This window comes from Bipolaris oryzae, assembly GCF_000523455.1.
Source record: "Bipolaris oryzae ATCC 44560 unplaced genomic scaffold scaffold_17, whole genome shotgun sequence".
Classification (NCBI taxonomy): Eukaryota; Fungi; Ascomycota; class Dothideomycetes; order Pleosporales; family Pleosporaceae; genus Bipolaris; species Bipolaris oryzae.
In genome coordinates, this window is record NW_006911293.1 from 242,251 (window position 1) to 269,165 (window position 26,915).

General features: G+C 51.2%; 11 protein-coding genes across 11 annotated transcripts; 7 read left to right on the plus strand and 4 right to left on the minus strand.

Annotated features, from left to right (window-relative positions):
* Positions 1-99: 99 nt before the first annotated feature.
* On the plus strand, positions 100-1,370 carry COCMIDRAFT_85710 (uncharacterized protein; the record flags this gene model as incomplete). Its single annotated transcript, XM_007686279.1, has 6 exons — positions 100-144; positions 215-325; positions 375-462; positions 515-977; positions 1,029-1,173; positions 1,239-1,370. The coding sequence occupies 6 exons, from the start codon at positions 100-102 to the stop codon at positions 1,368-1,370; spliced, it is 984 nt and encodes a 327-aa protein (XP_007684469.1).
* A 691-nt stretch (positions 1,371-2,061) lies between these two features.
* On the plus strand, positions 2,062-2,958 carry COCMIDRAFT_85699 (uncharacterized protein; the record flags this gene model as incomplete). Its single annotated transcript, XM_007686280.1, has 1 exon — positions 2,062-2,958. One exon carries the CDS (start codon positions 2,062-2,064, stop codon positions 2,956-2,958), a length of 897 nt encoding a protein of 298 aa, XP_007684470.1.
* Positions 2,959-3,409: 451 nt separating this feature from the next.
* On the plus strand, positions 3,410-4,327 carry COCMIDRAFT_2165 (uncharacterized protein; the record flags this gene model as incomplete). The annotated part of the gene is made up of 2 exons (XM_007686200.1): positions 3,410-3,789; positions 3,922-4,327. The coding sequence occupies 2 exons, from the start codon at positions 3,410-3,412 to the stop codon at positions 4,325-4,327; spliced, it is 786 nt and encodes a 261-aa protein (XP_007684390.1).
* A 441-nt stretch (positions 4,328-4,768) lies between these two features.
* On the minus strand, positions 4,769-7,200 carry COCMIDRAFT_85657 (uncharacterized protein; the record flags this gene model as incomplete). Its single annotated transcript, XM_007686281.1, has 6 exons — positions 4,769-5,850; positions 5,899-6,421; positions 6,475-6,608; positions 6,844-6,993; positions 7,056-7,085; positions 7,158-7,200. 6 exons carry the CDS (start codon positions 7,198-7,200, stop codon positions 4,769-4,771), a joined length of 1,962 nt encoding a protein of 653 aa, XP_007684471.1.
* A 1,046-nt stretch (positions 7,201-8,246) lies between these two features.
* On the plus strand, positions 8,247-10,355 carry COCMIDRAFT_85559 (uncharacterized protein; the record flags this gene model as incomplete). The annotated part of the gene is made up of 2 exons (XM_007686282.1): positions 8,247-8,633; positions 8,760-10,355. 2 exons carry the CDS (start codon positions 8,247-8,249, stop codon positions 10,353-10,355), a joined length of 1,983 nt encoding a protein of 660 aa, XP_007684472.1.
* Positions 10,356-12,073: 1,718 nt separating this feature from the next.
* COCMIDRAFT_85678 (glycoside hydrolase family 6 protein) lies at positions 12,074-13,459 on the minus strand (the record flags this gene model as incomplete). Its single annotated transcript, XM_007686283.1, has 4 exons — positions 12,074-12,591; positions 12,664-12,891; positions 12,955-13,127; positions 13,191-13,459. The coding sequence occupies 4 exons, from the start codon at positions 13,457-13,459 to the stop codon at positions 12,074-12,076; spliced, it is 1,188 nt and encodes a 395-aa protein (XP_007684473.1).
* A 2,519-nt stretch (positions 13,460-15,978) lies between these two features.
* On the plus strand, positions 15,979-18,094 carry COCMIDRAFT_23278 (uncharacterized protein; the record flags this gene model as incomplete). Its single annotated transcript, XM_007686213.1, has 3 exons — positions 15,979-16,527; positions 16,583-16,616; positions 16,710-18,094. 3 exons carry the CDS (start codon positions 15,979-15,981, stop codon positions 18,092-18,094), a joined length of 1,968 nt encoding a protein of 655 aa, XP_007684403.1.
* A 111-nt stretch (positions 18,095-18,205) lies between these two features.
* Positions 18,206-19,525, minus strand: COCMIDRAFT_2170 (uncharacterized protein; the record flags this gene model as incomplete). Its single annotated transcript, XM_007686201.1, has 1 exon — positions 18,206-19,525. The coding sequence occupies one exon, from the start codon at positions 19,523-19,525 to the stop codon at positions 18,206-18,208; it is 1,320 nt and encodes a 439-aa protein (XP_007684391.1).
* A 792-nt stretch (positions 19,526-20,317) lies between these two features.
* On the plus strand, positions 20,318-21,760 carry COCMIDRAFT_85765 (uncharacterized protein; the record flags this gene model as incomplete). The annotated part of the gene is made up of 4 exons (XM_007686284.1): positions 20,318-20,493; positions 20,550-20,793; positions 20,850-21,295; positions 21,349-21,760. The coding sequence occupies 4 exons, from the start codon at positions 20,318-20,320 to the stop codon at positions 21,758-21,760; spliced, it is 1,278 nt and encodes a 425-aa protein (XP_007684474.1).
* Positions 21,761-22,631: 871 nt separating this feature from the next.
* COCMIDRAFT_23281 (uncharacterized protein) lies at positions 22,632-24,424 on the plus strand (the record flags this gene model as incomplete). The annotated part of the gene is made up of 2 exons (XM_007686214.1): positions 22,632-22,935; positions 22,998-24,424. 2 exons carry the CDS (start codon positions 22,632-22,634, stop codon positions 24,422-24,424), a joined length of 1,731 nt encoding a protein of 576 aa, XP_007684404.1.
* A 353-nt stretch (positions 24,425-24,777) lies between these two features.
* COCMIDRAFT_85613 (uncharacterized protein) lies at positions 24,778-25,256 on the minus strand (the record flags this gene model as incomplete). The annotated part of the gene is made up of 4 exons (XM_007686285.1): positions 24,778-24,855; positions 24,906-24,998; positions 25,102-25,159; positions 25,216-25,256. The coding sequence occupies 4 exons, from the start codon at positions 25,254-25,256 to the stop codon at positions 24,778-24,780; spliced, it is 270 nt and encodes an 89-aa protein (XP_007684475.1).
* Positions 25,257-26,915: the final 1,659 nt, after the last annotated feature.

A 26,915-nucleotide genomic window follows, 5' to 3' on the forward strand; every position in this document is an offset into this window, starting at 1 on the left:
TCTTCTTCTCTTCTCTTCTCTCACCGACTCCTCAATTGCTTTCTATCAAACTTTCTCCTCCACAAAACACCCCTCGTTCTTCATCAAATCACATCAAAAATGGTCAAGGCTGTAGTAGCTGGAGCTTCCGGAGGCATCGGACAGGTACGAGCCCGCGAGCACCCAAAGGGTCCATGAACCCCCATTGCATCACCTGCTAACCAACGTGAAATAGCCCCTCTCTCTGCTCCTCAAGAACAACCAGCACGTCACTGAGCTCGCCCTCTACGATGTTGTAAACACTCCAGGTGTTGCTGCTGACCTGTCTCACATCTCAACCCCCGCGGTATGAGGTGCTCGCCCCGCATTCACGTAAACACACTAAAGTTGTTTAGATTGTAAAAGGCTACCTGCCCAAGGACGATGGTCTGAAGGGCGCCCTTACCGGTGCTGACATTGTTGTCATCCCTGCTGGTATTCCTCGTAAGTTGGATACATTCTGTGGCTCGGCAAGCAAATACTGACAAAGTATCAGGCAAGCCCGGTATGACGCGCGATGATCTGTTCAAGATCAACGCCGGCATTGTCAAGGGTCTCATCGAGGGCATTGCCCAATTCTGCCCTAAGGCTTTCGTCCTCATCATCTCCAACCCCGTCAACTCGACAGTCCCCATCGCTGCCGAGGTCCTCAAGAAGGCTGGTGTCTTCGACCCCAAGAAGCTCTTCGGTGTCACCACTCTAGACGTCGTCCGTGCCGAGACATTCGTTGCCGAGATTATCGGCGAGAAGAACCCCGGAAACCTCAACATTCCCGTCATTGGCGGCCACTCTGGCGAGACCATTGTTCCGCTCTTTAGCCAGGCTAAGCCAAGCGTGAACATTCCAGCAGACAAGCTTGAAGCCCTCGTCAAGCGTGTCCAATTCGGTGGTGATGAGGTCGTCCAGGCAAAGGATGGTGCTGGTTCAGCCACCCTTTCCATGGCCTACGCCGGATACCGGTAAGTTTTGTATGGCTTCACTTTGAGATGACATAGCCTAACCACAGATAGATTCGCCGAAAAGGTTATCAAGGCCGCCAACGGCGAGAAGGGCATTGTCGAGCCCAGCTACGTCTACCTCCCTGGTGTCGAGGGTGGTGACGCAATTGCTAAGGCTACTGGAACCGAGTTCTTCTCTGTACCAATCGAGCTTGGTGTAAGTGATTCAAGACGAGCTTGTCACCTTTCGTATCCTGTGGCTTTACTGACCTTTTCCAATAGCCCAGTGGTGCCGAGAAGGCCATCGATGTCGTCAGCAGTGCGAACGACCACGAGAAGACTCTCCTCAAGGCCTGCTACGAGGGCCTGGGTGGCAACATTACCAAGGGTGTTGAGTTTGTCAAGACTTCTTAGTGAGTAGACTGTATTGCAGTATTGATCGAGTATGAAGCTGATGAAATCATGCAGAGGAACTATAGACCTCCATGATAGATGATGCGAGACGAACCCACGTGAAGACATGTATCGGAATGCCCATGATCACATGCCAATGATCAAATGCCACTGTGAGCAGAAGAATGAATAAATTTATGAATACCACAAAGACCCTTGCATGATTCTGAGACGCATTAGTGCTTTTGTGATAAACATGTTCTGATCAAAATAGGGTATGTCCCGCAAATTACGACCCAAACAGGACCTTTTTTGTTCATCATGCTATACGGGCTCGCAATCCTTGTTGAAATGTGTCCGTAGCCAACGAGCATACCTATAGTCGTCGGATTACCTATTTCAGAGCGGTAAATGGATGTTCACAGAGAACCAGTACTGTAGGCGAAGTATGAAAACCGAAAAGAAAGGGGGGCTGAGATTATTCTTTACAATTTTCAGATGGCATTGTTTTGGGGCACATCTAGAGAATCAACTACCTATGCGAGCCCACGCAAAATGATGACTGGCTAGGCGACATCAAGGCTAGCCATGGTTTGGGTTATTGACACTTTGTACTGATTTACATATATAGTCACACACCTATCTATCCCTCTCCTCCATCATTCATCAAACACAGCTATCGACTATACAGACAAGCCCGAGTACATCCAAAATGTGTTTGTCTTTCCTGGACCTCCCCCTGGAGTTAAGGCTCATGGTCTACGAGCACTTATCCATCACCACAAAGCACCTAGTTCTCGAACACGCACTCGGCGAGTATGGTCGTGCGTCGACCATTCGGCTTGTCGTAAAATCTGCGCCCGTCGAGATCTTGAGGACCTGTCGATTGATCCACCAAGAGGCCCATTCATATGTCAACAGGCTTGTGGAAAGATGCCAACGCCTGCAAGTCATTGTCGACTTAACCATGATGAGAACCTTTTGTGAAATAGTCTGCAGCACAACGGCTGAAGATGTGGGAAAGGCCTTCATAACGATTATGCAAGAGTCTTATTTAGCTACAGATCTACCCGTAGAGCAAGGCCAGTACCGAAGCCGTTCCAGTTTGCCACCATCAGGTCGCTTGGTATCGACGGAAGACGCAAACAAATTCCGACACTTTATTGAGCGGAGCATTAAGTATGTAAACCACATGCGCAACAGGTGCATACTAGAGATTGCTGTCAGGATACCAGACGATATCAGAGTGATGACAGGGCGGACATACTGTCCATTAATAGGTTTTCCATGGAGAATGAAGCATCGGAGGCAAAGATTTCGCTTATATGCTAGGGTGGAAGGAGAACTGGATACCACTGATGAAATCGAATACGGCATGCTGATAACAGAATGGAGTTATTCTTTGCGTTATGATGGTCAAGAAGACGCGAAGGCGCTCGATGATGTAGAATGGCAAGCCGACTGGGAAGAAACTGAGGTTCGGGAGAATTATGTAGAGGCAGAAGCGGCGTTATACGCAATGTTAGAGGAGGCTTGCAGGCAACCATCACGTCGTCTTGGGTGGAGCTTGCCAATGTTGCAAAGCACAGTGAGAACTCGACGCATGTAGTTAGGAAAGACGACAAAAATTATTGTATTTTGTGTTCCAGATTTTGATTCTAGCATTGTATGGATAGATATACATAAGTGGTGTTGGGATGTTGGCAAGACGTGCCGAGCCATGACACTAGGGACTAGCAGGACCCTTGCCGGATGATCGACGGTAGTATGTAGTTCTGAATAGCCCACATGGAGCTCCAACGCCGACGTACCGCATTGCGCTTTGTGACTGCGATTCCCCGCCTACAACCCGATAATTCCCCAGCACTGATCCCCCGCAACAAACAGTACGACACAAAAATAGCCCGATATCCAGCGGCGTCTCAATTCCATCTGCAGAGCCCCCAGCAATATCCAACAACGCGCACACCATTCGGCACAGTACACTCGAGTCGACACACTAGATACCCGCCCAGCAGACAAACAAGCCCATATACACACCGAAACAATACCTACGAAACATGGCGCAAGCCAACCCCTCCGTCCCGAGCGAAACCTCACCTCCCTACGTCGACCCCACTTTCTCACTCATAAACACATCATGCCTGGACCTCCTCCTCATCGAACTGGTCCCCATGGCCTACCGCATAACCGCCGACCTGGCCGCCCGAGAAGAAGAATGGATCCACGGTACCGCCACCAGCGCAGCCTCACCTAGCGCGCGACCCAAGCAGCTCGCTGGGTCCCCCGGCAACGACGCCGCGAGCACGGTAGCCGCGCGGACAGAAGGCGGAGGCCACGTTGGTGTCGCAGGGACCGTAGACGAGGAGGATAGTAGGGAAGCCGTATTTCACCGGTTAGAAGCGCTGGGGTATCGAGTTGGTCTTGGGGTTGTGGAACGGTAATTTTCCCCTCCCCTCCCCTCCCCTCCATATATCCACCTATCTTTTGCCTCTTCCCCCCTCCCCTTCCTACCCTACTTCACCTTTGAACGATTGAATGACCGAATTGCTGACGCAACAACAAAAAAAAGTTTCTCTCGCGATGCCCCCCGCCCCACGACCCCGCTCGATTGCATCAAATTCCTCTGCAAAGACCTCTGGACCCTCCTCTTCCGCAAGCAAATCGATAACCTCAAAACTAATCACCGCGGCATCTACGTCCTCACTGATAACACCTTCAAGCCTCTCGGCCGCATGTCCTTCGACACCAAGAAATACGATGCTAGTATGCAGGCGGCGCTGGTGGCGCAGACAGGGGATCCCGCGTTGGGGCGAGAGGCAAATTCGCAGGCGCGGGTTCAGCCGTTTCTTTATTTCCCAGCGGGCTTGATAAGGGGTTGTCTTGCTGCGCTGGGGATTCAGGCCAGTGTTACAGCAGAGAGCGTGGCGTTGCCTGGGGCTACGTTTCAGATTCGGACGGTGGGCGCGAATAGTTGAGGGTTGGTTGTTCGAGATATGGCTAGGGGCTATGTCTTGAGTTTTGTGATTGTATTGTAGGTTTTTTTTGGAGCGGCATTTATGGGCGTTTTTTTTTGTTTTCTGAGAGGATGAATGATGAAGATGGGTATGAATATGGTTGCATTAGATGTTGTACATATGGGCGATATCCGAATACATATGTTTATCATCACTTTAGTTTTTTGCACGAGCATATATACATGCAGATAGCAAGGCAACGAGTCAATGTTGTACAAGACTAAAATACAGCAAGAATCATTCATTTCACTTAGTCCATTGAGACACGGTGATGAACGATATCTCATTTCCAATTCCAATTCCAAAAGAAGACAAGACGCCACTAATGCCCTAGACAAAAGGCACATAGTGCCTGTCCGTTTTCCCTTGACCCAGATAAACCTCAAAGAAAAAAAAGAAAAATCAAACGTTGCTCGGTCCACCGGGACCCTTGGGATCAAGCAACAAATGCGGTTTCAAGAAGCCATCATCAATCTGCTTAAAGGCGTTTGCAGGATCGTGGCTGATTTCACTAATAAGCTGCTTCACCGCACCAGTAGCGGTAGCCACTCTACCCGGCCCTTCTGGTGGTTTATGACCAGAAGTCGGGTACGGTGATACGGTCTGAGAGGCGCCTGCAAGTGGGGATGAGGAGCGGTTGGGGGAGCGGCGGGCGCTCGGGGGTAGGTCGAGATCAATGTCGTCTTCGTCATTTGAGGCGCTGTCTCCGGGGCTGAGGAGACCCTGGTCTGCGCCGTCGCGGGCGCGGACGTGGCTGGAGTTGCGCCGGGTGGCGCCATTTGGACGGGTTCGGGGACTGCTGCGGCTGCGGGAGCCGCTGGAGTAGGAACCTTCTTGGCTGTTGACGTTGTTGAGGGTGAAGGCGCCCTGGCTGGGGCGCGGGGTGTGGCCATAGCCTTGGCCTTGCTTACGGCTATATGTGCCGCCGTTGACGACCTCAATGTCGAATTCGTCGTCGCTGTCGATTTCCTCGACAATACCGGTGCGGATGCCAAGGATCTCCAACATGCGCGCGGTAGTGCCGCCAAAGATGATGACGGTCAAGACGACGACAACAAGGACAGTTGCTCGTAGGGTATCGCCATTGTTACCTGTCAGGCCTGCAGCGAGCGCAACACCAACGGCACCACGCAGACCCGCCCAGTAAATCATGGCCTGGTGAGCCCAAGGAATCTCTTCTATGAGCTCTTCGCCACGCCTGCGCTGGCGGTACCGGGTCACGGAGTTGATGATTCTAGAAAGCGGAAATACGGCACACCATCGAGCCGCGCAGATACCAGCGACGGTAATGAGGATAAACAGAGGCTTATAGTCAAGCTTGTCATCGGTAAAGAGCGAAAGTCCCAGGTAGATGAAGATAAAATTCTCTGAAATCTGTGACGTGACTTGGAAGACAAACTTGGTAGTGAGCTGTGTTCGCCTTGACATGTTGTGGTAAGCATAGTGTTTCATGCATATGCCGCAGAATAATAGCGAGACAATACCTGCACCCGGTCAGCAGCAATACATACTCACAATTCTGCAGCACTTACCCGACATGTGAATGGCGTTAGACATAAAGTATGTCAAGTATGCAGTGAGAATAATCAGGCAACTCTCCGTCTTGGGGAAGCGTCTGACATAGGTGAACTTGAGCATTAGAGAGACGGCAATGCCGACCGTAACACCGATAAACAGACTACCGAAGAAGACACCAAAGAAAATGCCAAAGGCCTCGAACAAGCTGAGTATACCCAGCGACTCTGCGCCATCCTTGTACTTTTGTGCGGTTTCAAACAAGACGATAGCAACAGCATCATTCAAGATTGACTCGCCAAAAATGAGCGTGTACAGCTTGGGCTCTACTTTGTACGTATCAAAGATGGCAAGAATAGTCACGGGATCCGTGGCCGAAAGAGTGGCGCCCACGGACATGGCCTCGACAAAGTTGATCTTGAAGCCATCGAGAGGGATCCTGGTCCAGAGGAACAGAATGAGGCCGAGGACTAGAGCAGAGATGAAGGTGCCTGCAAAGGCAAACGTAAGGATAGTGCCGATATGACGAAAGAAGTTGCCCTAAGATTTGTTAGGACACGACAAGGAGCAGGGGTGTGTATGCAAGAACCCACTTGGTGCAATTCGTAGCCGGCCGACAGGATGATGGGAGGCAGCAGCAGGTTGAAGAACATTTGGTAGTCAAAACTGACGGCATCCCGCACGGATGCTACTGCTGTCAGGCGGAGGATGAGACCAACGACCATTCCTGAAAGTGGTTAGCGGGTCGTGTGGTAGCGTGCTCCGGTTACGATGTGAGCCAAGGCGGGATTGCAGTGGACAGAACATGTGCAGATTTACCCCACTAATCAATCGCTGATCGAGCTTCTGCCCCAAGCTTGCAGGGCGATGGCTTGTAACCCAGTATATGCACTACTTGGGGCGTGTCACGACGATTGCGCAAGAGCAGTAGAGGCCACGGAGGCGGGCGTGGGGCAACGTACCAGCAAAGATGGACAAGACGGTTTCATGGACGGCCTGTATTTTGCGTGTATGCAGGATGTAGCTGGTAAAGAGGGCGATGATGAGCAGGACGATGAGAATGGACAAGGCCCACGATGTGAAGATTTCCTTTTGGCCGGCCTCGGGTTCGTCTGGTGCGGGCATTAGACAGGCTTGGGGCGCGGGGGATTTGAAGAGGGCATGGGTAACTGACCGTCTGGGTCTGCGTCGGTCGTGTCTCGCTCTGTAGCAAAAATAGGTCAGTGGTGATCTGGGGGACATGGTGTCTCATGGCATGGGCTTCGAGGGCGCATACTGAGGAGCTGGCCGACGGCCCACCAGCCCATTATGGAAGCCATGCTGGGCTCAAGGCGGCGCTTTCATGGGCCGGATCGCGTCGCTTCGCAGATGAGTCGAGGGAGCAGGGCGTGTGTGATGGACGGCACAGGTGGGTGGTGTTGGGCGCGGGTCTTGGATGAAGGGCCACGGGCGCGCCAGATGACAGAGGGCGGATGGCGCGAGTGGACAGGCAGTGGCAGTGGCAGTGAGAGTGGCTGGGCAGGGCAGGGCAGGGCAGCGAGGGTGTGAGGGCGAGCGTGATCAATTCACTGTGACGTGTCTGTGTGTGCGTCTGTAGGATGTATGTAGACTGTATGCAGTGTGCATGTATGTAGGTATGTGTTCTCTGGGAGTTGCTGCCTCGCCCTCTGCGCCCCCAGCAAAGCTGCCCAGGTGTCTGTTCGTCGTCCCATGTCCCGGCACACGGCCCTCCCGCCCTAGCGCCGCATCGGGCCTAGCGCGCCGACCAGGGTCTGAGGAACCGCTCGCTCATGGCCCAACGTCATCCTACATGCTTCCCGCACACACACTGCCTGCATGACATCGACTTTGAATCGCCCTGCTGAGCGCAAAAGACACCCAACCACCACACACACTCACGCTTGCACGCGCATACGCTCGCGCGCACATGACCTACACCGCTCTCCTCGGCGCCTGGTGACGTTCGCCTGCTGATTCGACTCGCCCTCCTTCGCCTCCCCGCCACTGCCGCCTCCAGCTGCAGTGCGGCTCGTCATTTGCGCAGCCCTTTATTCTTGCTGAGCACGCCGCCAGCCGTTGTGCGCCCCAGCGGAACCGCTAGCTTCTCTTTCACTGTGCTGCATATCTTGGCCCCTCCGCCGTGACTTTTGCCTGCAACCAGCCCTGTCTCTCACCACATCACTCCACCCTCCCTCGAGACTGCTGCCCGCCGCCCGCCGCCCGCTGCCAACTGACCCTGGCAGCAAGCCTGCCAATCACAGCCTCGCCGACCCTGACCACTGCAGTAATCTATCTCCAGACCTGACCACGTCGCCGCCTGCACAGCAACCCGATCGCGTGTTGTCCCAACGCCCACTGCCACATCATGTCTTCGACGCCTCCGTCCCGTGGCCGAGATGACTCTGCTCCAGGGCCCCTTTCCCCGCCTCTATCTAGACTCGACACTTCCTCCCCTCGTCCCAAACCACGACCCAAACTCGTCTCTTTTGCCCCCGACTCTTCCCTGGGCGGCCGCCCCGACACTGACGGAGACGCTGAGATAGAATTCATCCACCACGCAGACCATCCGCCCCGCATGTCTTCCGAAATCGACCCGCTCCTTAAGGAGGCCATGTCGCCCAACAGCGAAGACGACAGCTGGTTGGGTGAATCACAGGTCGAGGAGACAAAGTCAAGCTGGTTCCTCTTCCTACTCACTTTCGGCGGCCTCGGCCTGCAAATCGGTTGGTCTGTAGAAACTTCAAACGGCTCGGTAAGTGCTTTTTCCACCTGCCTCTTCAAAAAAACTTCACTGGCACGCTATGGACCCTGCGTCCAGATCGGCGTCCTGCTGCTTGTGTTTCCGCGGTGGCGAGTTTGCGACTAACGTTCTCTGCAGCCCTATCTTCTGTCGCTCGGTCTGAGCAAGTCAATGCTTGCCCTCGTCTGGATTGCCGGTCCTCTCTCGGGTGTACTTGTCCAGCCCTACGTCGGCCTCAAGAGCGACAATTGCCGTCTGCGATGGGGAAAGCGGAGACCTTTCATTGTTGGCGGAGCCGCCGCGACCATCTTGTCTCTCATGGTTCTCGCTTGGGCTAAAGAGATCATGGGCGGTTTCCTGGGTATCTTTGGCGCAGACCCAGAGTCCACTTTTGTCAAGACAAGTATCATGCTTTTCGCTGTCCTCTTCGTATATGTGCTGGATTTTGCCATCAACGTCATCCAAGCTGGCGTGCGAGCATACATTGTCGATGTTGCGCCCACGCACCAGCAGGAGTCTGCCAATGCATGGCTGATGAGGTCGGCGGGTATTGGCAACATCTTGGGCTACCTCGCTGGCTACATCAACTTGCCAGACTATCTCCCGTGGCTCGGCAACACCCAGTTCAAGGTCCTTTGCGCCATTGCATCCTTTGTCATGGCTCTCACTGTCGGCGTCAGTTGCTCCGCATGCGCCGAACGTGACCCACAGTTCGATACCGCTCCTGCCAACCAGCAAGATGGTGTTATTGCTTTTTTCAAAGGCCTTGCACGCTCAGTCAAGAAACTGCCTCCTCAAATCAAGAAAGTCTGCATGGTGCAGTTCTTTGCTTGGATCGGATGGTTTCCCTTTCTCTTCTACATCACCACCTACGTTGGCGAGATCTACGCCGACCCATTTTTTGAGGAGGACCCACATCTCCCAGATCGACAGATCGACGGTATCCTTGAAGATGGAACCAGAATTGGTACAAGAGCTTTGTTGATTTTCGCCATCACTACGTTCATCGCCTCTGTTATCTTGCCGTTTGTTATTCCCCCAACGTTCCAAGCCCCAGAGCCCGAACGCCCCGTTACTCCCGCGACCCCCATGACGCCATCCACCCCGCATTCCATGAACGGCTCCAGCTACTTTGCACTCAACCACCAGCCCAAAGGATCCTCCAAGACTTTTATGGACAGGCTCTCCAATTCAATGGACGTGTTGCAGATCAGATCGCTAACTCTTCGTCGCGCATGGCTCATATCGCACATTCTGTTCGCTGTCCTAATGGCCCTGACCTTTTTTGTTCGCAGCACCTGGGGCGCTACAGTTCTCGTCGGTGCTATTGGCATTCCTTGGTGTATCACAAACTGGGCGCCATTCGCCATCATTTCTTCTGAAATCTCAAAGCGAGATGCTATTCGCCGCGGCATCATCAAGCCTCGTGACCGTGAAGCGCAACTTATTGCAGAGGGCGAAGATGAAGGTTCAGGTGCGGATTCCGCTGGTGTTGTACTCGGAATCCACAACGTCGCAATTGCGGCACCTCAAGTTATTGCCACATTGATCAGCGCCGTCTTGTTCAGAATCCTACAGAAGCCTAGAGGCACAGCTGGCGACACCAGTGTAGCCTGGGTGCTGCGCTTTGGAGGCATCTGTGCTCTAGTCGCTGCATGGCTGACACTCCAAGTCAACGAGGAAAAAGAAGACGTTGAAACCGAAGAACCCTTCAGGAGGAGGCGGATGTCTTAGGACGACTCCGATGAGTATTCTTTGGCTCATCTTAGACATGAGTTGGCCCAGTCTCTTAGCCGGCAAAACTCTCTAGATGGAGACACCTTGACAAGCTTAGACAATGGCGGAAGACGAGGCAAGATTTGGGAAATATTCCAACGGCATTAGCCAGACCTGCCACCCTCTGGCATACGCATTGCGCCCCCCTTTGGATTTTCTGGTTCCAAAAGTCTGGTTGTCTATTAGACTCTGGTTCCCTCCTCCCCCCTTGAATTAGACTGTGATACTCCCTGTGGGTTTTCGAGCGAAGGCGTTCTTCCCTTTCCTTTTTTTTCATACGGCGTCTTGACAAGAGATTCCACACACACCTTTTTCAACGGCTTTATGAGATGGAATCAGCGGAGTTCTTGGGAGGGATTATACACACACATCCATGTACATGCGGATGGATGGATTTGGGGTTTTTCCTGGGAATCGGCGCGGATAGTGGCGTTGTTCTTTCAATGGATAGGGAAAATTATACCACACACGCTCTTTTTTTTCTAGTGATTAGTAGGAAATCTAGGACCTTTTTTTGCTACTGTATTGTAGCTTTGGCGTTTCAATGAAGTAGATAGGTGGCTCTTTGATGTATTTATTCATGTTATTTAGCACAACTTTTTAATTTTGCCGACTATGGTGATTACGACACTCAATCCCTTTCTTGCATTGTCTCTATAGGAAGAAAAAAAACACCAACACGGAAGAAAAAACCTTGTGACTAACACCCACGACAAATTCAGGACTTGAGAAAAAAGAATAATCAACATCCTTTTTTCGATATTTCCAAAATTTGGCAGCGAAGCTACGCCTTTTCCCAGATTCAAGTTGCCGAAAAACTTTCCTTGGAATTCTCTCTCTCTCTTTCTTTCTTTCTATTTCTCGGTCTTCAAAGGTACTGCAATATTCTAGGGCTAGAAGAAGAAGAAGAAGAAGAAGAAGAAGAAAAGGATTGGAAACTGATGACAAGCTAGCACCAAAGTACATGCATTGTCACGTGCTACCTACTCCTAACACGGCCAACACACAAAGAGGAAATACATTGTTGTTGAAGCAAGCTATACTTGGTTGACATTGCTGCAGATAATATTACATAGTTTTTTCCTATTTTCTTTTCCAAAAAAAGACATAGTATTATTATTACTTTGACTAGTTGAAAAATTATCGTCCATTGCTTCATCACCGACACCCTACAAGCCTGTGCAGCGCTTGGGAGAGGTTTTTTTTCCCAATCTAGTGGTATACATGTTTGAAACCGGTACCATATCTTTTCTTTCTTTCTTTCTTTCTTTCTTTCGACTACTCGCTTTAATCTATGGAGAAGCGGGAAAAAAAAAGATAGTGGTGAAGGAGGGTTGGAAAAGGAAGATTCTTGATGCTTTGCTAAGGAAGAGATGTAGTGAGGTTATGCGTGATTTGTGCTTACTATAGTGAGGAACGACGAAGTGTCGAAGGAGGAGGATGCTTGGAAAGGCAGTGACTATGTAAGTACCACAATTGGATCTTAATGGCAATTTTGGAAGAAAAAAAAACGAGAGACACTGTTCTATTGTTGCTTTGACCTGAAAATAATGAATCTCGCCTTAAACCTCCTCGCTTCCCTCCTCACAAACTATCTATGTACAAAGAAAGTTGTCCTTAGACCCTGCTCTACCGTCCTTCTAGAGCCAAAAATGCCCAGAAAGCGCGCCACTGCTCTACAGAGGCGGGTTGGCGTTCTTGACAAGCATCTCAAAGTAGGCCTGGTTCCAGGCTCCAGCCTCGGGACTGGGCTTGAAGGCATCGTCCTTGCCACAGAATGAATCGTAGCGCTTCGCGGATGAGTCGCTGGTACCGTCGCTTTCACCACCGGGCTTACCCCACACCAAGGCATCGATGAGCGAAGATCCAGTGTCAGATGTCGGGCGACGGCCGAATCCAGCACCCTTGACATTGCACCAGTCACCCCACTCCTTGCGGAGACCAGTGACGCCATTGCGGCCAGTGTCGACAATAGCCTGGCCGGGCATGCCTGCCGAGACAAGTTCGGGCGAGATGAGAGAAACGTACTTCTTCTCGTTTTGTGCCTTGTTGTATTGGCCGTCGGAGGAACCAGCAAACTCTCCAGGCTCGAGGTCCAGCGAGTTCCAGCCGGCAATGTTGGTCGCGATACCGCGCACTGACTTGGGGCTGCCAGCGTTCTTGTAGACCGTTGCAAGCTCCTTAGCGCCCGGCTCTGCTCAGATTAGCTTCTGTTTTTTTCTCTTCTTCATGTATGATTTAATGAGAGGTAAAGGAGAGTACGTACTGAGATTGGCGTCCCAGCCGAGCCAGCCACCGTGACCAGCATCCACGTATTGAGCTACGTTGGGGAGATCTAGCGACTTAAGCGCATATGCAACTCCCTCGCGGTATCCGGCAGCAGAGGCCTGGCACGTCGCCAAGTTGCTGTTGGTGACCAAGTTGGGCAAAGAGTCGGGCTCGATGATCAGAGCGAAAGCGATGTTTGGGTACTTCTTGATGAGTGCAACAATGGCTATGGTGAAATTCCGGGTTAGTGGCGAGATTCGCATAAGATAAAGTGATGATTAGTACTCACGATCAATGTACTGCGTCTTGTAAATGTTGATTTCGCCAACGGCAAGTTCACCGGTGGATGCTTTGGCGGCGCAGTCGCGACCAGGCAGATCGTAAACGATGATTCCGCGAATCTGGTTGCAGGCGGTATTCTTGACGATGTCGTCGAGCATCTTGATCTTTTCACGCGTATCACTGAATTGCATGTCAGTATCCTCTTCACTAGAAACCATACAGTCCGAGCTATGAGCGCCTTACACCCAGAAAAAGCTTCCAATATCAGCGACCTTGGCCGCTTTTGCGGCAAGTGACGAGTCGCTGATGTTGGAGACAGCTGCTTTGACCTCGGTAGCATAGAAACCATTGGGAGCGAGGGTGCGATTGGAGAACGGGTTTCCAGATAGAGTGACAGGAGAAGAGCATACTGCGGCCTGGCGGGCAGCGATGTCGCGGCGCTCGGCAGGAGAAGGCAATGCAAGAGCGCCAGAGATGGCCGAAGCCACGGTTGCGGAGAGAAGGCCTTTCATGGTAGTGGCTGTAAGAAAACGTGCGAATGCAAGAGAGCGTGTGGTAGTTTGGATGCTGAGATATTCAAGTGACGAGCCTCCTTCTTATACAACTCACGTACTGGCAGCCCAGAATTAGGATACTCGTCCATCGGAAAGCAGGCCCGAGGGTGATTGACAAGGAGCAGTTGTCAGGTTTGGGTGATCAGCTCCCAAGAAATAAGATTTAGATGAAACGTATATCATGTGGGGAACGATACTATACCAAGTTTAACTGTAGTAAAGTGCCAATTTAGTAGGAGGCAAGAGTGCTGTTCTTGCAGTGGAGTCGAGATTTGGCACTTGGGTAACATTTGATAAGCTGGGCTTCGTTGGAGCGGCAGTGCCTTGCCATCTCATATTCGTCGATGAGATAGTGTTGGAACACTTCTCAAAGTCTCTTCCCAAAAGTAGGATCTGAAGCGCAAACGGTGCCTAATTTGTCTTTGTGTATGCGTCCTTGATTGGCATATATGACTAGCAGGGTCAATAGATGAATGTCTTACGAGAGACTTTAAAACTGCGGGGATGTTGGCTTTCCGAGCCTCTACCCCGCGGTCTCGACGTTAATTTCTCAGCCTCATCTATGAATACCCCGACGAATCGACTATGGGAATGATGGCGATGTTCGAGCATACCAAGCAACGAGATGGCCTCGGTCGACCACGTCTATCATTCCACCATGCTTACTTGACCACTACAAACTGAAGCACCAGGGCATTGTATAGTTAGCCTCATTTGTGGGTACATGTAAATTTGTACTTGGATTGTGCGGTACACGACTCCGAGCCGCCGGATGACGCAGCAGTGATGAGCCTGCATACAGTGTGTTGAAGCTATATGGCCCCATGGCATAGATGTATCAGGTGTTAACAGAATGAGCGCGTTGTTTGGCGTACTAGAAGTAAGCGTACGTATTCGGCCCGGGATGTTTTGGCTGAACCGCCTTCTCGAAACATTCTGCCGTGCACATGACTGCCTAATTTGATGAAGGCAGATCTCGGACACTGCTGAGGATTTCATTTATCCTGACACACGGCACATTGTGCAAACTTCTGGAAGGTGGACCATGGCAGTCGTTCTATGCAAGGGTGGATGCTAGGTGTAACGAGAAGTCAAGTCTATGCACGAACGGGGTGTCGTAGCTTGGAGCAAACGAACGGCTCGTGACTGATGTTACTAGGTTGGTTTTGACTTGTCTGCGCCGCGGTTCAGCGTTTCCCTATACAAAGGCAGTGAGGCTCGGGTACGTTGCGGATAGTCAACGGGGAAATGGGGCATCTCCCTCAGAGTGACTTGGACCGGAAAACAATGTGCTACTATTACTGGGGTGCCGTAATATATGTTGCGGTGTTTGTATCATAGGTAGACGGCGACGCGCTGCAAAGTGTCGCAACCAACCATAGGAGCCTTGGTCGTATAAGGTGATGACAGCAATCTTGCAAAGGCGACATGTGAGTGGGCGAGATATTTGGAAACTCCCGGATGTCGGGTAATTGGAGATACCTGCCGCCATGCACCACGTTTAGTCCCATCTGGTGTTAGCGGCAATATCCAAAGGCTCTTGGTTCACTCAAGCTCCGCATTGTGGCCCCGCAAGCCTCGCAATCGGCCGAATCCTTAAGCTTATGTAGACTTCCGTACCTTTTTGAGACTCCCGGATGATTGATGAGGACCATGCGTGAAGGATAGGACGAAGACTCCGTCGCTGCCGACATCATTCACATTACCCTCCCTCGGTCTACTATGTAGACTTTGGCATCTGAATCAAGTCGGGATAACATCACACTCGCAGGTCAGCGGTATGCTCGTGTCCATGTCCAACTTAGATTGACGTTACCACACTTTTGCGACGAATCACACCACCGCAACCCAATGAGGACACCGCGGTTATAATTTCGTTGTCTCCTATCCTTCCTCTTTTGATTCATTCGCGTCCAGTCTCGATATTGTGAATTGAGATTCACAAAAACATTATTCCGCATCTATTGTTACTTTTCCGTGTGGTGTTTTTGTTTAGCAAGCACGCCGACGAGCTGCATCGTGGTTTCAGAAGCTCGTGGGACGAGATTATAACTTGGATGGCTTGAGGGGTGAGTGGAGTCTGTTGAGTGAAACCCAAAAATCGAATAACATACGCGGTGAACTATTTCACTCAATGTTCCTCGAACGAATGCTATCTGGTAAACCCACCGTGGCCAGACTTCTCGTCCGCGTGTGGAGCATATGCACTAGCCCCAAATGGTCTAGCCCCTCACATTTGACCCAGTCTCCCTCGCCGACTCAAGCACCCCACGCACGACTATTACCCTCACGCCCGAAATAAAGAAATTTATCATATGGCTTTATCAAACTTGATTGAATGAAATGCTGGAGATCTGATTGAGAACACTCTTTTCCTTACGAAACCCAACACGATGCGGGGTAAAGAGTGTTGATAGCTCATTTTCATTGACCAGACTGGACATTAGCAATCGGAAAGATCGAAAATTAGGCACGCAATGTCCAAGCCGTTGACTGAAGCGGATGTTATATTTCCGCATCTCTCCAACACGCCAACCTTATCAAGCACGCTCTCATCGTTGCGCCGTTCAACGCTCTCAACACACAACCGGCTCGCTTCAATCATTTCCGACAGTGCTTTTGTCGAATCTGTTGCATCAGCCTATGAACTTCCTTTGGTAGCCAATGAGCGCTGTGGTAGTTGGTACATTCCACCATCTTTGAAGTCCGGATCCGTCTATTTTAAAAGCACAGACGGCCACATGGGCGAATGGAGTTTCAGCTTGCGAAGGCTGAATTTGCAGTTGCTCGATGTGGTAGAGAAATGGGGCGGTGCAGTCGTAGTGGATAGTACGAGGAGGGGAAAGAGTATGCCAGATGCATTGAGTAAGACGATTCCAACGTGGTGTTGCGTGATGAATCGGGCAGTGTTTGGTGGGGAGAAGGCCAAAGAAGAGATGAGGCTTTTTACACCACCGCAAGCTGTGGGAGAGAGTGAGCATGCACAGATGGAGAAGAGGATAGATGGTTTTGTACAACAGTTCTTGGTATGTTTCCCTGGGCTGTTGAAACGCCGGCATGTAGTGGCTGATGGAACGAAAGGACATTTGCAAACCCAATATCCCACTTCTCCGTAGTAAGCTGAAAAAGCCACTCCGACCCATATGGATAACACAGAAATCTCCTCTTCCGGATTCGGCTCCTTCTTTTCCAGACTTCCATCCCATAGTTCTCTGCACAGCATCACGGCGTGTCCATGGCGCCGAGGCATCAGAAAGCGGATATATTCAGGGCGCTGCAGACGACCACGAGGCATGGTCACATGGACTTACCCCGTCACTCTTCTGGGAAAACAAGGATATGCTGATGAAGATGAATGAAGAGGATGCTCCAAAGATCATTGCAAAGCTGACCAAGGAACAAAAGGGCAGTGGCGCAATTGCAAGCTTGATCAAGCCTACATCACAGCTGTACATCTCATCTAGCGAAGATGTACAACTAGCAGGGTTTGAAACTTTAGTCAGCTGCACACCTGAGTCCTTTGGATCTTCTGCACTCAAAGATGCGGGAGTAAAACGCTACCTTCATCTGAAATGCCAGACTGGTAAGCTGGGATCACGCGATCTTCGCACTCAGCTTCCTCATCTCATACCGTTCTTCTCTTCTCTTCAAACTCCCGACACACACAACAAAATACTCGTGTGCTGTCCTACAGGCAAAGATCTCTCTGTTGGAGCTGCACTAGCGATATTATGTCTTTACACAAACGAAAACGGAGTAGTCGATACAGCAAAAGCAAAAGAAGCCAAGGAAATGGACAAAGCATTCATCAAACAAAGATTGAGCTGGATCACGACGAGCAACGCAGCCCTGAATCCAAGTCGAGCAACACTACAAAGCGTCAACGCCATGCTACTCTCAACCCAAGACCCAAAAGCCTCTCTCCCCACACAACCAACAGCGAACCTCCCAATCCGCGAAACCAGTCCATTACCCTCCGAACCCCCACCACTCTCCAGTCCTAGATCCATCTTCACCAACCTCGCCACCACCTCAACCTGGAAATTCACCCGCAACCTCACCTCCAAGCTCCCCACTCACCCCTCTGGCACCGTAACCGGTACCGCTACCTTCACTCCTGTCCCCCACACATCTTCTATTCCCGTACCAACCTTGCTATATGCTGAAGAAGGCACATTCAGCACAACCACCGGCCTAAGTTTCACCGCGCGCAGAAAATACGTGTACCAGCTCTGCCCTGGTGCTGAGACCGCAGATACCGAGTTCATCGCCGTACGCTTCTTCGACGACGATAAGATGCGTGCGGCGCGGCAGGAGGGTGGTGTTGGAGACGGTGGGCAGGGGGTTGGCGGATTGTTTGTTGAGATGGGGGAGCTGCAAGCGGGCGAGGGGGAGAAGGTGGTTAGAGCGAAGAATAGGGAAACGCATCTTTGTGGGAGGGATTTGTATGCTGCGACGTGGGCTTTTGCGGGGGATATGACGGTGGAAGGGGGTGGAGAGGGAAAGGAAGAGGTGTGGTGGGAGATCGAGTACGAGGTCAAGGGGCCGCAGAAGGATTATACGAGTGTGACGAGGTATACGCGGGTGGAGTAGAGTAGTTTATGTACATTTATTGTTCTTTTTTTGGCTATGTTGATTGTATGGTGTATCTCGCTTTCTCAAGCTTGCTTCGACACCAAAAAATATTTAGATTGGGGACTGCTCTTAAGAATCCTGATCCCCAAATGGATAATTGAATTTCAACAACGCATTCAGACCGCCGACCCAATGATCCTCTGCCATATCCTCTTTGCCCGTTGTGCCTCTAACAATGCTGGGTACGCCACCCTCCCAACCTCTGGCATCACGTTTGACTTCTTCCCCGCTTATGCGGACTTCCATGCCCGTACCCAGTTTCTCTGTGATGGTGCTGCCGTCGATACTAACCTCGACTTCGCGACCGCGGTTCTTGGCGCCGAGACGCAGTGTAATGGGTGTTTCGGCGGGCAGGACTAGGGGTCTGAAAGAGAGTGAGCGCGGGCAGATGGGCGTGAGACAGATTGATGGAACGAGAGGATGCACGATGCTTCCGCCAGAGGAAAGCGAGTATGCGGTTGAGCCTGTGGGCGAGCTGATAATCATACCGTCTGCAACGGCTTCAGTCAGAAAACGATTGTTGATGTATACATCGATAACTTTTAGATGTGGACTTCCGCCGCGGTGCAGCGTGACTTCGTTCAACGCGTAGGTATCACCCTCATCGTCTGTGCTCCCGATTCTCTTCCCGTCGGGCCCGAAAACACCGACTTTGAGTCTGTTGCGGAGGAGGATGCGCGCCGTCCTGTTGGTCCCCATTGCCTTGCCACGTATATCTGCGTAGCTCAATGGTTTGTCTAGAGGATCGTCGGGCGAAGAAGGCAAGCGTGGTGGGCTTTTGCCCAAGGAATCAGATAGCGTTGCGTACGTGTCTGGCGCACCGCTCATGTACACTTCTCGAAACGCCCGTTTGTATTCTTTGAATTTGAATTCGCCCAGGAAACCGATTGTACCCATGGCGAAGCTCAGGACGGGAGGCACATTTTCGGAATGGCTGAAGAGACTGCTAGCTCTCAGCAGCGTTCCGTCTCCGCCTAGAGTGCAGACCAGATCGGTTTTATCCGAAAGCTGCTGCGGCACGCCATTGCTTCTCTTGTATGTATACACGGGAAATGAAAGTTTTTCATGCAGCTCCTCTGCTGTTTCTGGGTCGAAGATGACGTTTATGGCGGGGTAGGTGGAGCGGATATGCGACGTGAACTCAATGACGGACTCGGTGATGTTGGGCGTGCGCTTCTTCTTGGTGACGAGTATATTTCGTGGCGGCGATGGCCATTGCAGGCTGAGGAGCGTGTTGTTGGGGGATTGTATGTACGACGGCTTTGTGCGCAGAGGCAGCTCGGAAATGTGCTTGATCTCGTGACGGCGGGGTGTTGAAGAGAAACTGCGCGCCTGTGCGGGCGAGCCAAGGAGCCGCCACGGCAGAGGGTATCTCTGGGATATGCGCATCTTCGGGGCGCTGTGTATAAGAATATAGCTACGTCTGTAGTTGTGTGCGGTGCGGTGCGCAGAGACTAAGCCGGCGGGTGGATGCCATATGACTGGGCGATGACGAGAGCAACTGTGGGAGCAGCAGTCATGGCGATGCTGGACTGCGAGAGGCGGGCAGTGAATGCAGAGCCACCACACCGAACGTAGGTAGATGGATACATGGGTAGTAGTACTCTGTAGCAGAGTGGTGATGCGGAGATAGCAGGGCTAATCTCCACCTTCACGTGCAAACAACGTGTCGGCAACGTGGGATGGGATGGGATGGGAGCTGTGAGCTGCGGGCTGCGAGCTGCGAGTGAAGGAGAGCCTAGCGTCCCGCAGCGCTCGGGCAATCCCTGTACAGGTGGGGGTATTATCTTTTGGCCCGGTGCCATCATCTCAGATGGACTGAGGTGGATCGGCATCAGCCTGTTGCGCTGCGCGCGTCCACGACACCATAAGCATGGGTACATGCTGCAAGCTGTCGCCTGCTTACCCTGCCTCGTCTTCCTTCTCTCCACCTTCTTTTGCCAGGCAACCGCTACCTCGATCCTTGGATGTCCACCACTCCTCGTTACGCCACGACTCCCCATCACATGCTCAGGCCGCGATTCACGCGCCCATCTGAGCGATCCGGCCACTTCCACTCGGTACACCCATGTACATTCGCTGCACCAGCCCTTGCCTGAGCCAAAAGAATTACCTGACAGCTGTCTGCACATGCTTTCCCCCAACCTTACTATGCCGATCCAAGGCCTCAGACAGCGGCAGATGCCCGTTGAGCCACCTGTCATCGCAAAGCTAAAAGCACAGCGTACCAAAACACCTGCCCGTCCACAAGACCCCGAACCAGCCCAGCATCCAGCGGGCGACATCAAGCATGGCGCACTTTCACAGGCCCTGCGCATGTTTTTGTTCGCAGCCTACTTCGCCGGGAGCATCGTGGCGTCAGTATACACGCATGGCGGATAGGCCCCCACAGGATGCTGACTCTATGTTCCAGCATCGCTATCACACAGTATTTCGGCATTCCCTTGTATCTATACAGCAAGAACCTCTACTATGCATGGATGGCCATGTCCAAACAGCAATTTGGCATCGTCATCACCACCATGACCTACTGGTGGGCTCCCGTTACCATGCGAGTTAGTGGAGATGAGAGCATGAGGGGACAACTGAGAAAAACAAAGGATGGGCGATTGCAGTCCAACTTTCCCGAAAGACTGGTCCTTATTTCCAACCACCAAGTTCGTCTACCCGTCCCCGTCCCGCTTATCCGCCAGCAGCCACTAACACTCCGTAGATTTACACTGATTGGGTCTACCTCTGGTGGGTGGCTTACACGGCTTCGATGCATGGCCATCTCTACATTATCCTTAAAGAGTCGTTGAAGTATATACCCGTCATAGGCTGGGGTATGAGGTTATATGGCTTCATCTTCCTCTCGCGCAAGTGGTCGACGGACAAGGAACGTTTTCAGCATCGGCTGAAAAGGCTGACCACCAGCCACAGCGGCCCGTTGTCTGGTTCCCAGGAACTTGACCCCATGTGGCTGCTCATCTTTCCCGAAGGCACAAACCTCAGCGTAAACGGTCGAATATCGAGTAGAAAGTGGGCAGAGAAGAACAAGATTGACGACTTGAGGCATGCAATGTTACCAAGAAGCACTGGCTTGTTGTTCTGCTTGAAAGAGCTCAAGACTTCCGTCGAATATCTGTATGATTGCACAGTAGCCTATGAAGGCGTCCCGTAAGCTTAGCCGCATTCTACTGCTAGTCTATACGACAGCTAATCTTTACTAGTGTCGGCCAATATGGTCAAGATATTTTCACCCTCCGCGGTACCTACTTCCAAGGTCGCTCTCCAAAATCAGTAAATATGCACTGGCGCCGTTACGCCACCGCCGACATCCCAGTCCACGATGAGAAGGAGTTCTCTGACTGGCTACTCCTGCGTTGGCGCGAAAAAGATGATCTACTACAGTACTTTGTTGAACACAACCGTTTCCCTGCGGACGACGGTGAAACACCTAGTGTCGACGGCGGAGAGCCATTGAAGGGCGCAGGCTGGATTGAGACGGATGTCCGACCGGTCAAGTGGTACGAGTGGTTGCAGATTTTTGTTCCAACTGCGGCTCTTGGGCTCATCGTCAATGTCTTTATTAAGATTTTCAACATTGTTACGAAGGTCGCGGGATTAAGGTCTAAAGCCTAGATTGCCAAAGAAAAGAGAGAAGGAAAATGCTTTGAGTCGGGTTGAGGAAGTAATGGAACTGTTGCAAAAGATGGAGCTGCTCAGGCCTTCGTCAGCGGCTGTTGTTGTTAAGCTCGCTGGGGTGTGGCATATTTGTAGGTAGATCGATTTGATACCCCTCGTCCATTTTTTCGGATGATACTCTCTCCTCTGGTTCGTTACGCTTGTAGTGTAAGGATTAATACAAAGAATGTAAAGGGAAACAGGGTACAAAGTAGATAGTAAATAAGTACATTCTTCACGGAGTATCTCTGACGAATTCTTCCCCATGACCATTTAGCTCTTGGGTACGGTAAACGATACTTATTCAAGATACACCAGCTTCATAACTAGACGCCGCCTTGACCTAGTCGCTATTGCTAGTGGCCTAAATGGCGGTGTCGTTACGAATGGTCAAGGACTTTGATATAATGAGCCGAATTCCCTTCAGCTTTGCTGGTGAATAGTTGGATGAAGGATATGGATGATCTGATGTTGTCAAGAAGTGTTGACTCGGACGTGTCTTTCTTGGTCTGGATATCAGCTGCATGATAGACACATTTTCTTATCAAGTCTTGCTACCATAGTCACGTCGTATGGGCGATGCAAATGTATTTCTTCCAGCATTTGAGGGTCATCTTCAAGCAGGGATAATATTCCAAACAATGATGTTGATCTTGGAATCGAGAGAGTGCCTGCACAACATCACTCGCAGGAAGCGAAATTCGCTAGTCCAAATACAGCCTAGCAGTTACCGAAATTCACCCCACCCGTGACTCCACATAGAGAGGCTCAACCCTCAAGATTCGCCATCGCAATCCTGCGAACACCAGACAACACAAATCTGCCCATCATGGCGACAATGACGGTAACAGAAACACAAAATAAGAGGAGGCTACCAAAGAATGTAAAGTTGCCACCCGAGAATGAGCGATACATGCGGGCATGCGCAGATATTGCGTCGGCGCTCATCCAAGACTACGAATCCCAGGCGGATGGAACAAAACCAAAGAAAGATTTGAACTTGAACTCTTTGCGCGGTCAGATTGCAAAGAAACATTATTTGAAGAGCCAGCCGCCACTTACAGCGATTATTGCGGCGGTGCCAGAACACTACAAGAAATATATCTTACCAAAACTCATTGCAAAGCCGATCCGTATGTTGGGATAAAATGATCCAAAATTTTGGAGAAGAGACGCGGACTGACTAGGCAAAAAGGTACATCATCGGGTATTGCAGTAGTGGCAGTAATGTGCAAGCCACATCGCTGCCCGCACATTTCGTACACTGGCAATATTTGTGTATATTGCCCAGGAGGCCCAGACTCAGATTTTGAATACTCGACTCAATCATACACAGGCTATGAGCCAACGTCTATGCGCGCTATTCGAGCGCGGTATGATCCGTATGAGCAAGCTCGTGGTCGTGTCGATCAAATCAAGTCACTAGGCCACAGTGTAGACAAGGTCGAGTACATCATCATGGGCGGTACATTCATGTCTCTTCCAGAATCCTACCGAGATGAGTTCATATCACAGTTACACAACGCCCTGTCCGGGTACCAAACCAAGGATGTGGATGAAGCAGTTGCAGCCGGCGAAATGAGCAACATCAAGTGCGTCGGTATCACAATCGAAACACGACCAGATTACTGTCTGGACCAGCATCTTTCATCCATGCTACGATACGGATGCACCCGTCTAGAAATCGGCGTACAATCTCTCTACGAAGACGTAGCCCGCGACACAAACAGAGGCCACACCGTCGCCGCAGTAGCAAAAACCTTTTGCCTCGCCAAAGATGCAGGCTTCAAAGTCGTATCGCACATGATGCCCGATCTCCCCAACGTAGGTATGGAGCGCGATCTCGACCAGTTCGTTGAGTACTTTTCCAACCCGGACTTCCGCACCGACGGCCTCAAAATCTACCCTACGCTCGTCATCCGCGGTACAGGACTCTACGAGCTATGGCGGACAGGCCGCTACAAGAACTACACCCCCAACGCCCTCATCGACATCGTCGCTCGCATCCTTGCTCTCGTACCACCGTGGACTCGCATCTACCGCGTGCAACGTGACATCCCCATGCCACTCGTCACGTCCGGTGTTGAAAACGGTAATCTGCGCGAACTCGCACTCGCCCGCATGAAAGACTTTGGTACTTCATGTCGCGATGTGCGGACGAGGGAAGTCGGCATCAACGAAGTCAAGCACAAGATTCATCCGGACCAAGTCGAACTCGTGCGGAGAGACTACGCGGCAAACGGCGGATGGGAAACGTTTCTCGCGTACGAGGATCCCAAGCAGGATATCCTTATCGCGCTGCTGCGGCTGCGCCAGTGCTCAAAGGAACATACGTTTCGGCCGGAACTGACGGGCCAGCCGTCGTCACTTGTGCGTGAGTTGCATGTTTATGGGTCGGCGGTGCCGATACATGCGAGGGATCCAAAGAGGTTCCAGCATCAGGGCTATGGCACGCTTTTGATGGAGGAGGCGGAGCGGATAGCGAGGGAGGAGCATGGAAGTACGAAGATTAGTGTCATTTCGGGTGTCGGTGTTCGCAGTTACTACGCGAAGCTTGGGTACTGGCTGGATGGCCCGTATATGAGCAAGACGCTCGAGCCATTGTGGGAGAGGGAGTGGTAAGCCACGTGATTAAGGGCATTGGATTGATGATAGTAGATGAGTGTGCATTGCTGGCGCTGGGTCGTTGTATTGTCCAAGTTTTGGTTACCAAAGGGATATGATGCACAGGGTCAATACACGCGCGTGAAAATAGCATGTATTGTACTAAATCAAACGTCTTGTTGCAAACCGCAGAAATCACCTGTATCCACCAAACGCCGTATGCCATGTTACAAGTTACAAATACTTCCATCTCTCTTCAACAGGTGCGTCGCTGTTTTATCAACCTGACCTTCCTGCATCGCGTCTAGCGAACTCCTAGCCTTTCTCCAGGCCGGATTATCCTATGATCGTGTATTCCGTGGTATCCGAAATCATGACAGGCTTATCGCGCCACGACGGCTTTCGCGCATGTGAAGGAGGGCCTGCAGTCCGCAGAAAACGAAGAAGCCCTGTATTCAGTTAGCAAATCGCGCTTTTCTAAGCGATGGTGAGATCGTACAATGTATATGAAGACGGCCCCAAATAGTGCGCCTGCCACCGCGCCACCGTCCTTGGGGTCCTCCTCTCCGCCCATCACCGTGTTGCTGCTTCCCTACAAATCGCATGTTAGCTATTTCCTCGATTCCTCTTGATGCTGAGAGATGCGCGACAGCATGTTTGATACTGTGCGGCCGCATTTTACAGGATAGACGTACTCTGAACAGTGCTCCCAGCGTGGACAGAATGACAATCGCGAACAGGGACACGACAATGCTGCCAACACATTAGCTTCCTCGTCTTCCTTCCAACAAGTCCTGGATCGCACATACCATGTCCAAGCATTCATAGCGGAAACAACAGGCTTGACCATGTTGGGCGGTTTGAAGCTCTGGTATCGCTTGGAGGCGGATAAGCTTGTTTAACGGCGCTTTCGAGGCAGCGCGAATCTAGCTATTGTTGGTATCCGAAGAAAGGCGATAACGTCAGGACGGCGATTTCAAGATTGAGATGGACGGTTCGAGGACTTGTCGGTGTCGTGATGGCGATATTGTGGTTGGGTGGATGAATGACCCGAAGCTTCAAGTCGTCATGCCCTGTCTCGCCATCTGCAGCTATCGAGTGGTCTGTGCGTGCAAAAGCGCCGCATGAGAATGGCACATCAACACCTCTTTCTTGTGCTTGGTTTCAACCATGGATTCCCTATTTTGTTCAAATGTTCAAATGGGGTGGCTTTTCCTTTTGAAACGAAAAATAAATCATAACGAAGCGTCAGTTTAGTAATTGATGTCCTGATTCAAGAATCGACAGCCGGGGGATATGAAGCGGCCCGTAGTAAGCTCCGTATAGAGATGCGAAGAACTAGGTATTATGGTGGCACTTGCGGTCGCCTAACTTTCCCGCGTGTCTAAGTATGCTTCTTCTAGTCCTGTATACCAATGTCGAGGTGGTGTGTGAATGTCTCTATGGCGAGGCGCTACTATATGTGAACTTCATGCGATGCCATTCGGGTTCGGGTCGTCGGACTTGAGATATCCATCATCCCTTGATATTTCTAGAACACGGGGATATACTGAGAAGCTGAAACTAGAACACTAGGACCACACACCATATTTTGTGTCTTGGTTTTGGAGGTAACGATTCGTCGTTTCAAATGTTTCGAACCACAGAACAGTGACATCGAGAAGATGCTACGCACGACACATGGTACTCTCAGGGCTGTAAGTATAGTCGCGCATCCAGGGCGTCTTCCCCACGTTTTCCTTGTCCCTGGTGAAATGAGCATTTAATATCCGACTCCGGCTCTAAACTCCTATTCACCTAGGGCTAAACGGAGTTCAGTATAGACGGGACCGAGTTGTTGTTCGACGTCCTATCAGCGGGCAAGTCAAATCGCGCACTGGCTGGGCTGCGCACCGCGCACCACGCATTAAGCCGGTCTGCACATTCCAGAATATGATACGGGCCGCTTCACGTGCGGAAAGACCGGTTTGTTGCTTATTGGGCTACTGTAAAATGGGTAAAGCTCTGGCGTCTTATCTCGAGGAAAAGAAGCACTCGTACCATATAGCGAAGTCTGGACATACTGTCCAAATAGCGGTGAACCAGGAAGAACACGTTAGTGTACCGAGAAATTTAAATGAAGGCACCAGTAGTAAATGCCTAGAAGCTTGTCATACTAAGAGAGGGGAAATAGTGAGCTTGCTTTTCCCCTAAATTATTCCGTCGAGAAAAGCTTGTGTTGCTGATTGCGGAGAAACTGCCCGCATAATTGTGTTGATCTCCTAACCTGAAACAATATTCAGAACAGAGGGCATATGCACAGCGACCTCTTTCTGAGCTAATTTCCGAGGCTAAAGTGGAAATCTTCCAGAAAATAAATGGTAACGTGACGGATAAGCGAGTCGGTCAGGCAAGCGAGTCGGTCACCCTACCAACTTTGCGCACCCACCACACCTTTGCCTACAATGCCTCCAAGCCACGCTTCTCAGTCAATTTCTCACGAGGCAGATATTCAGCTTGCTCTCTCTTC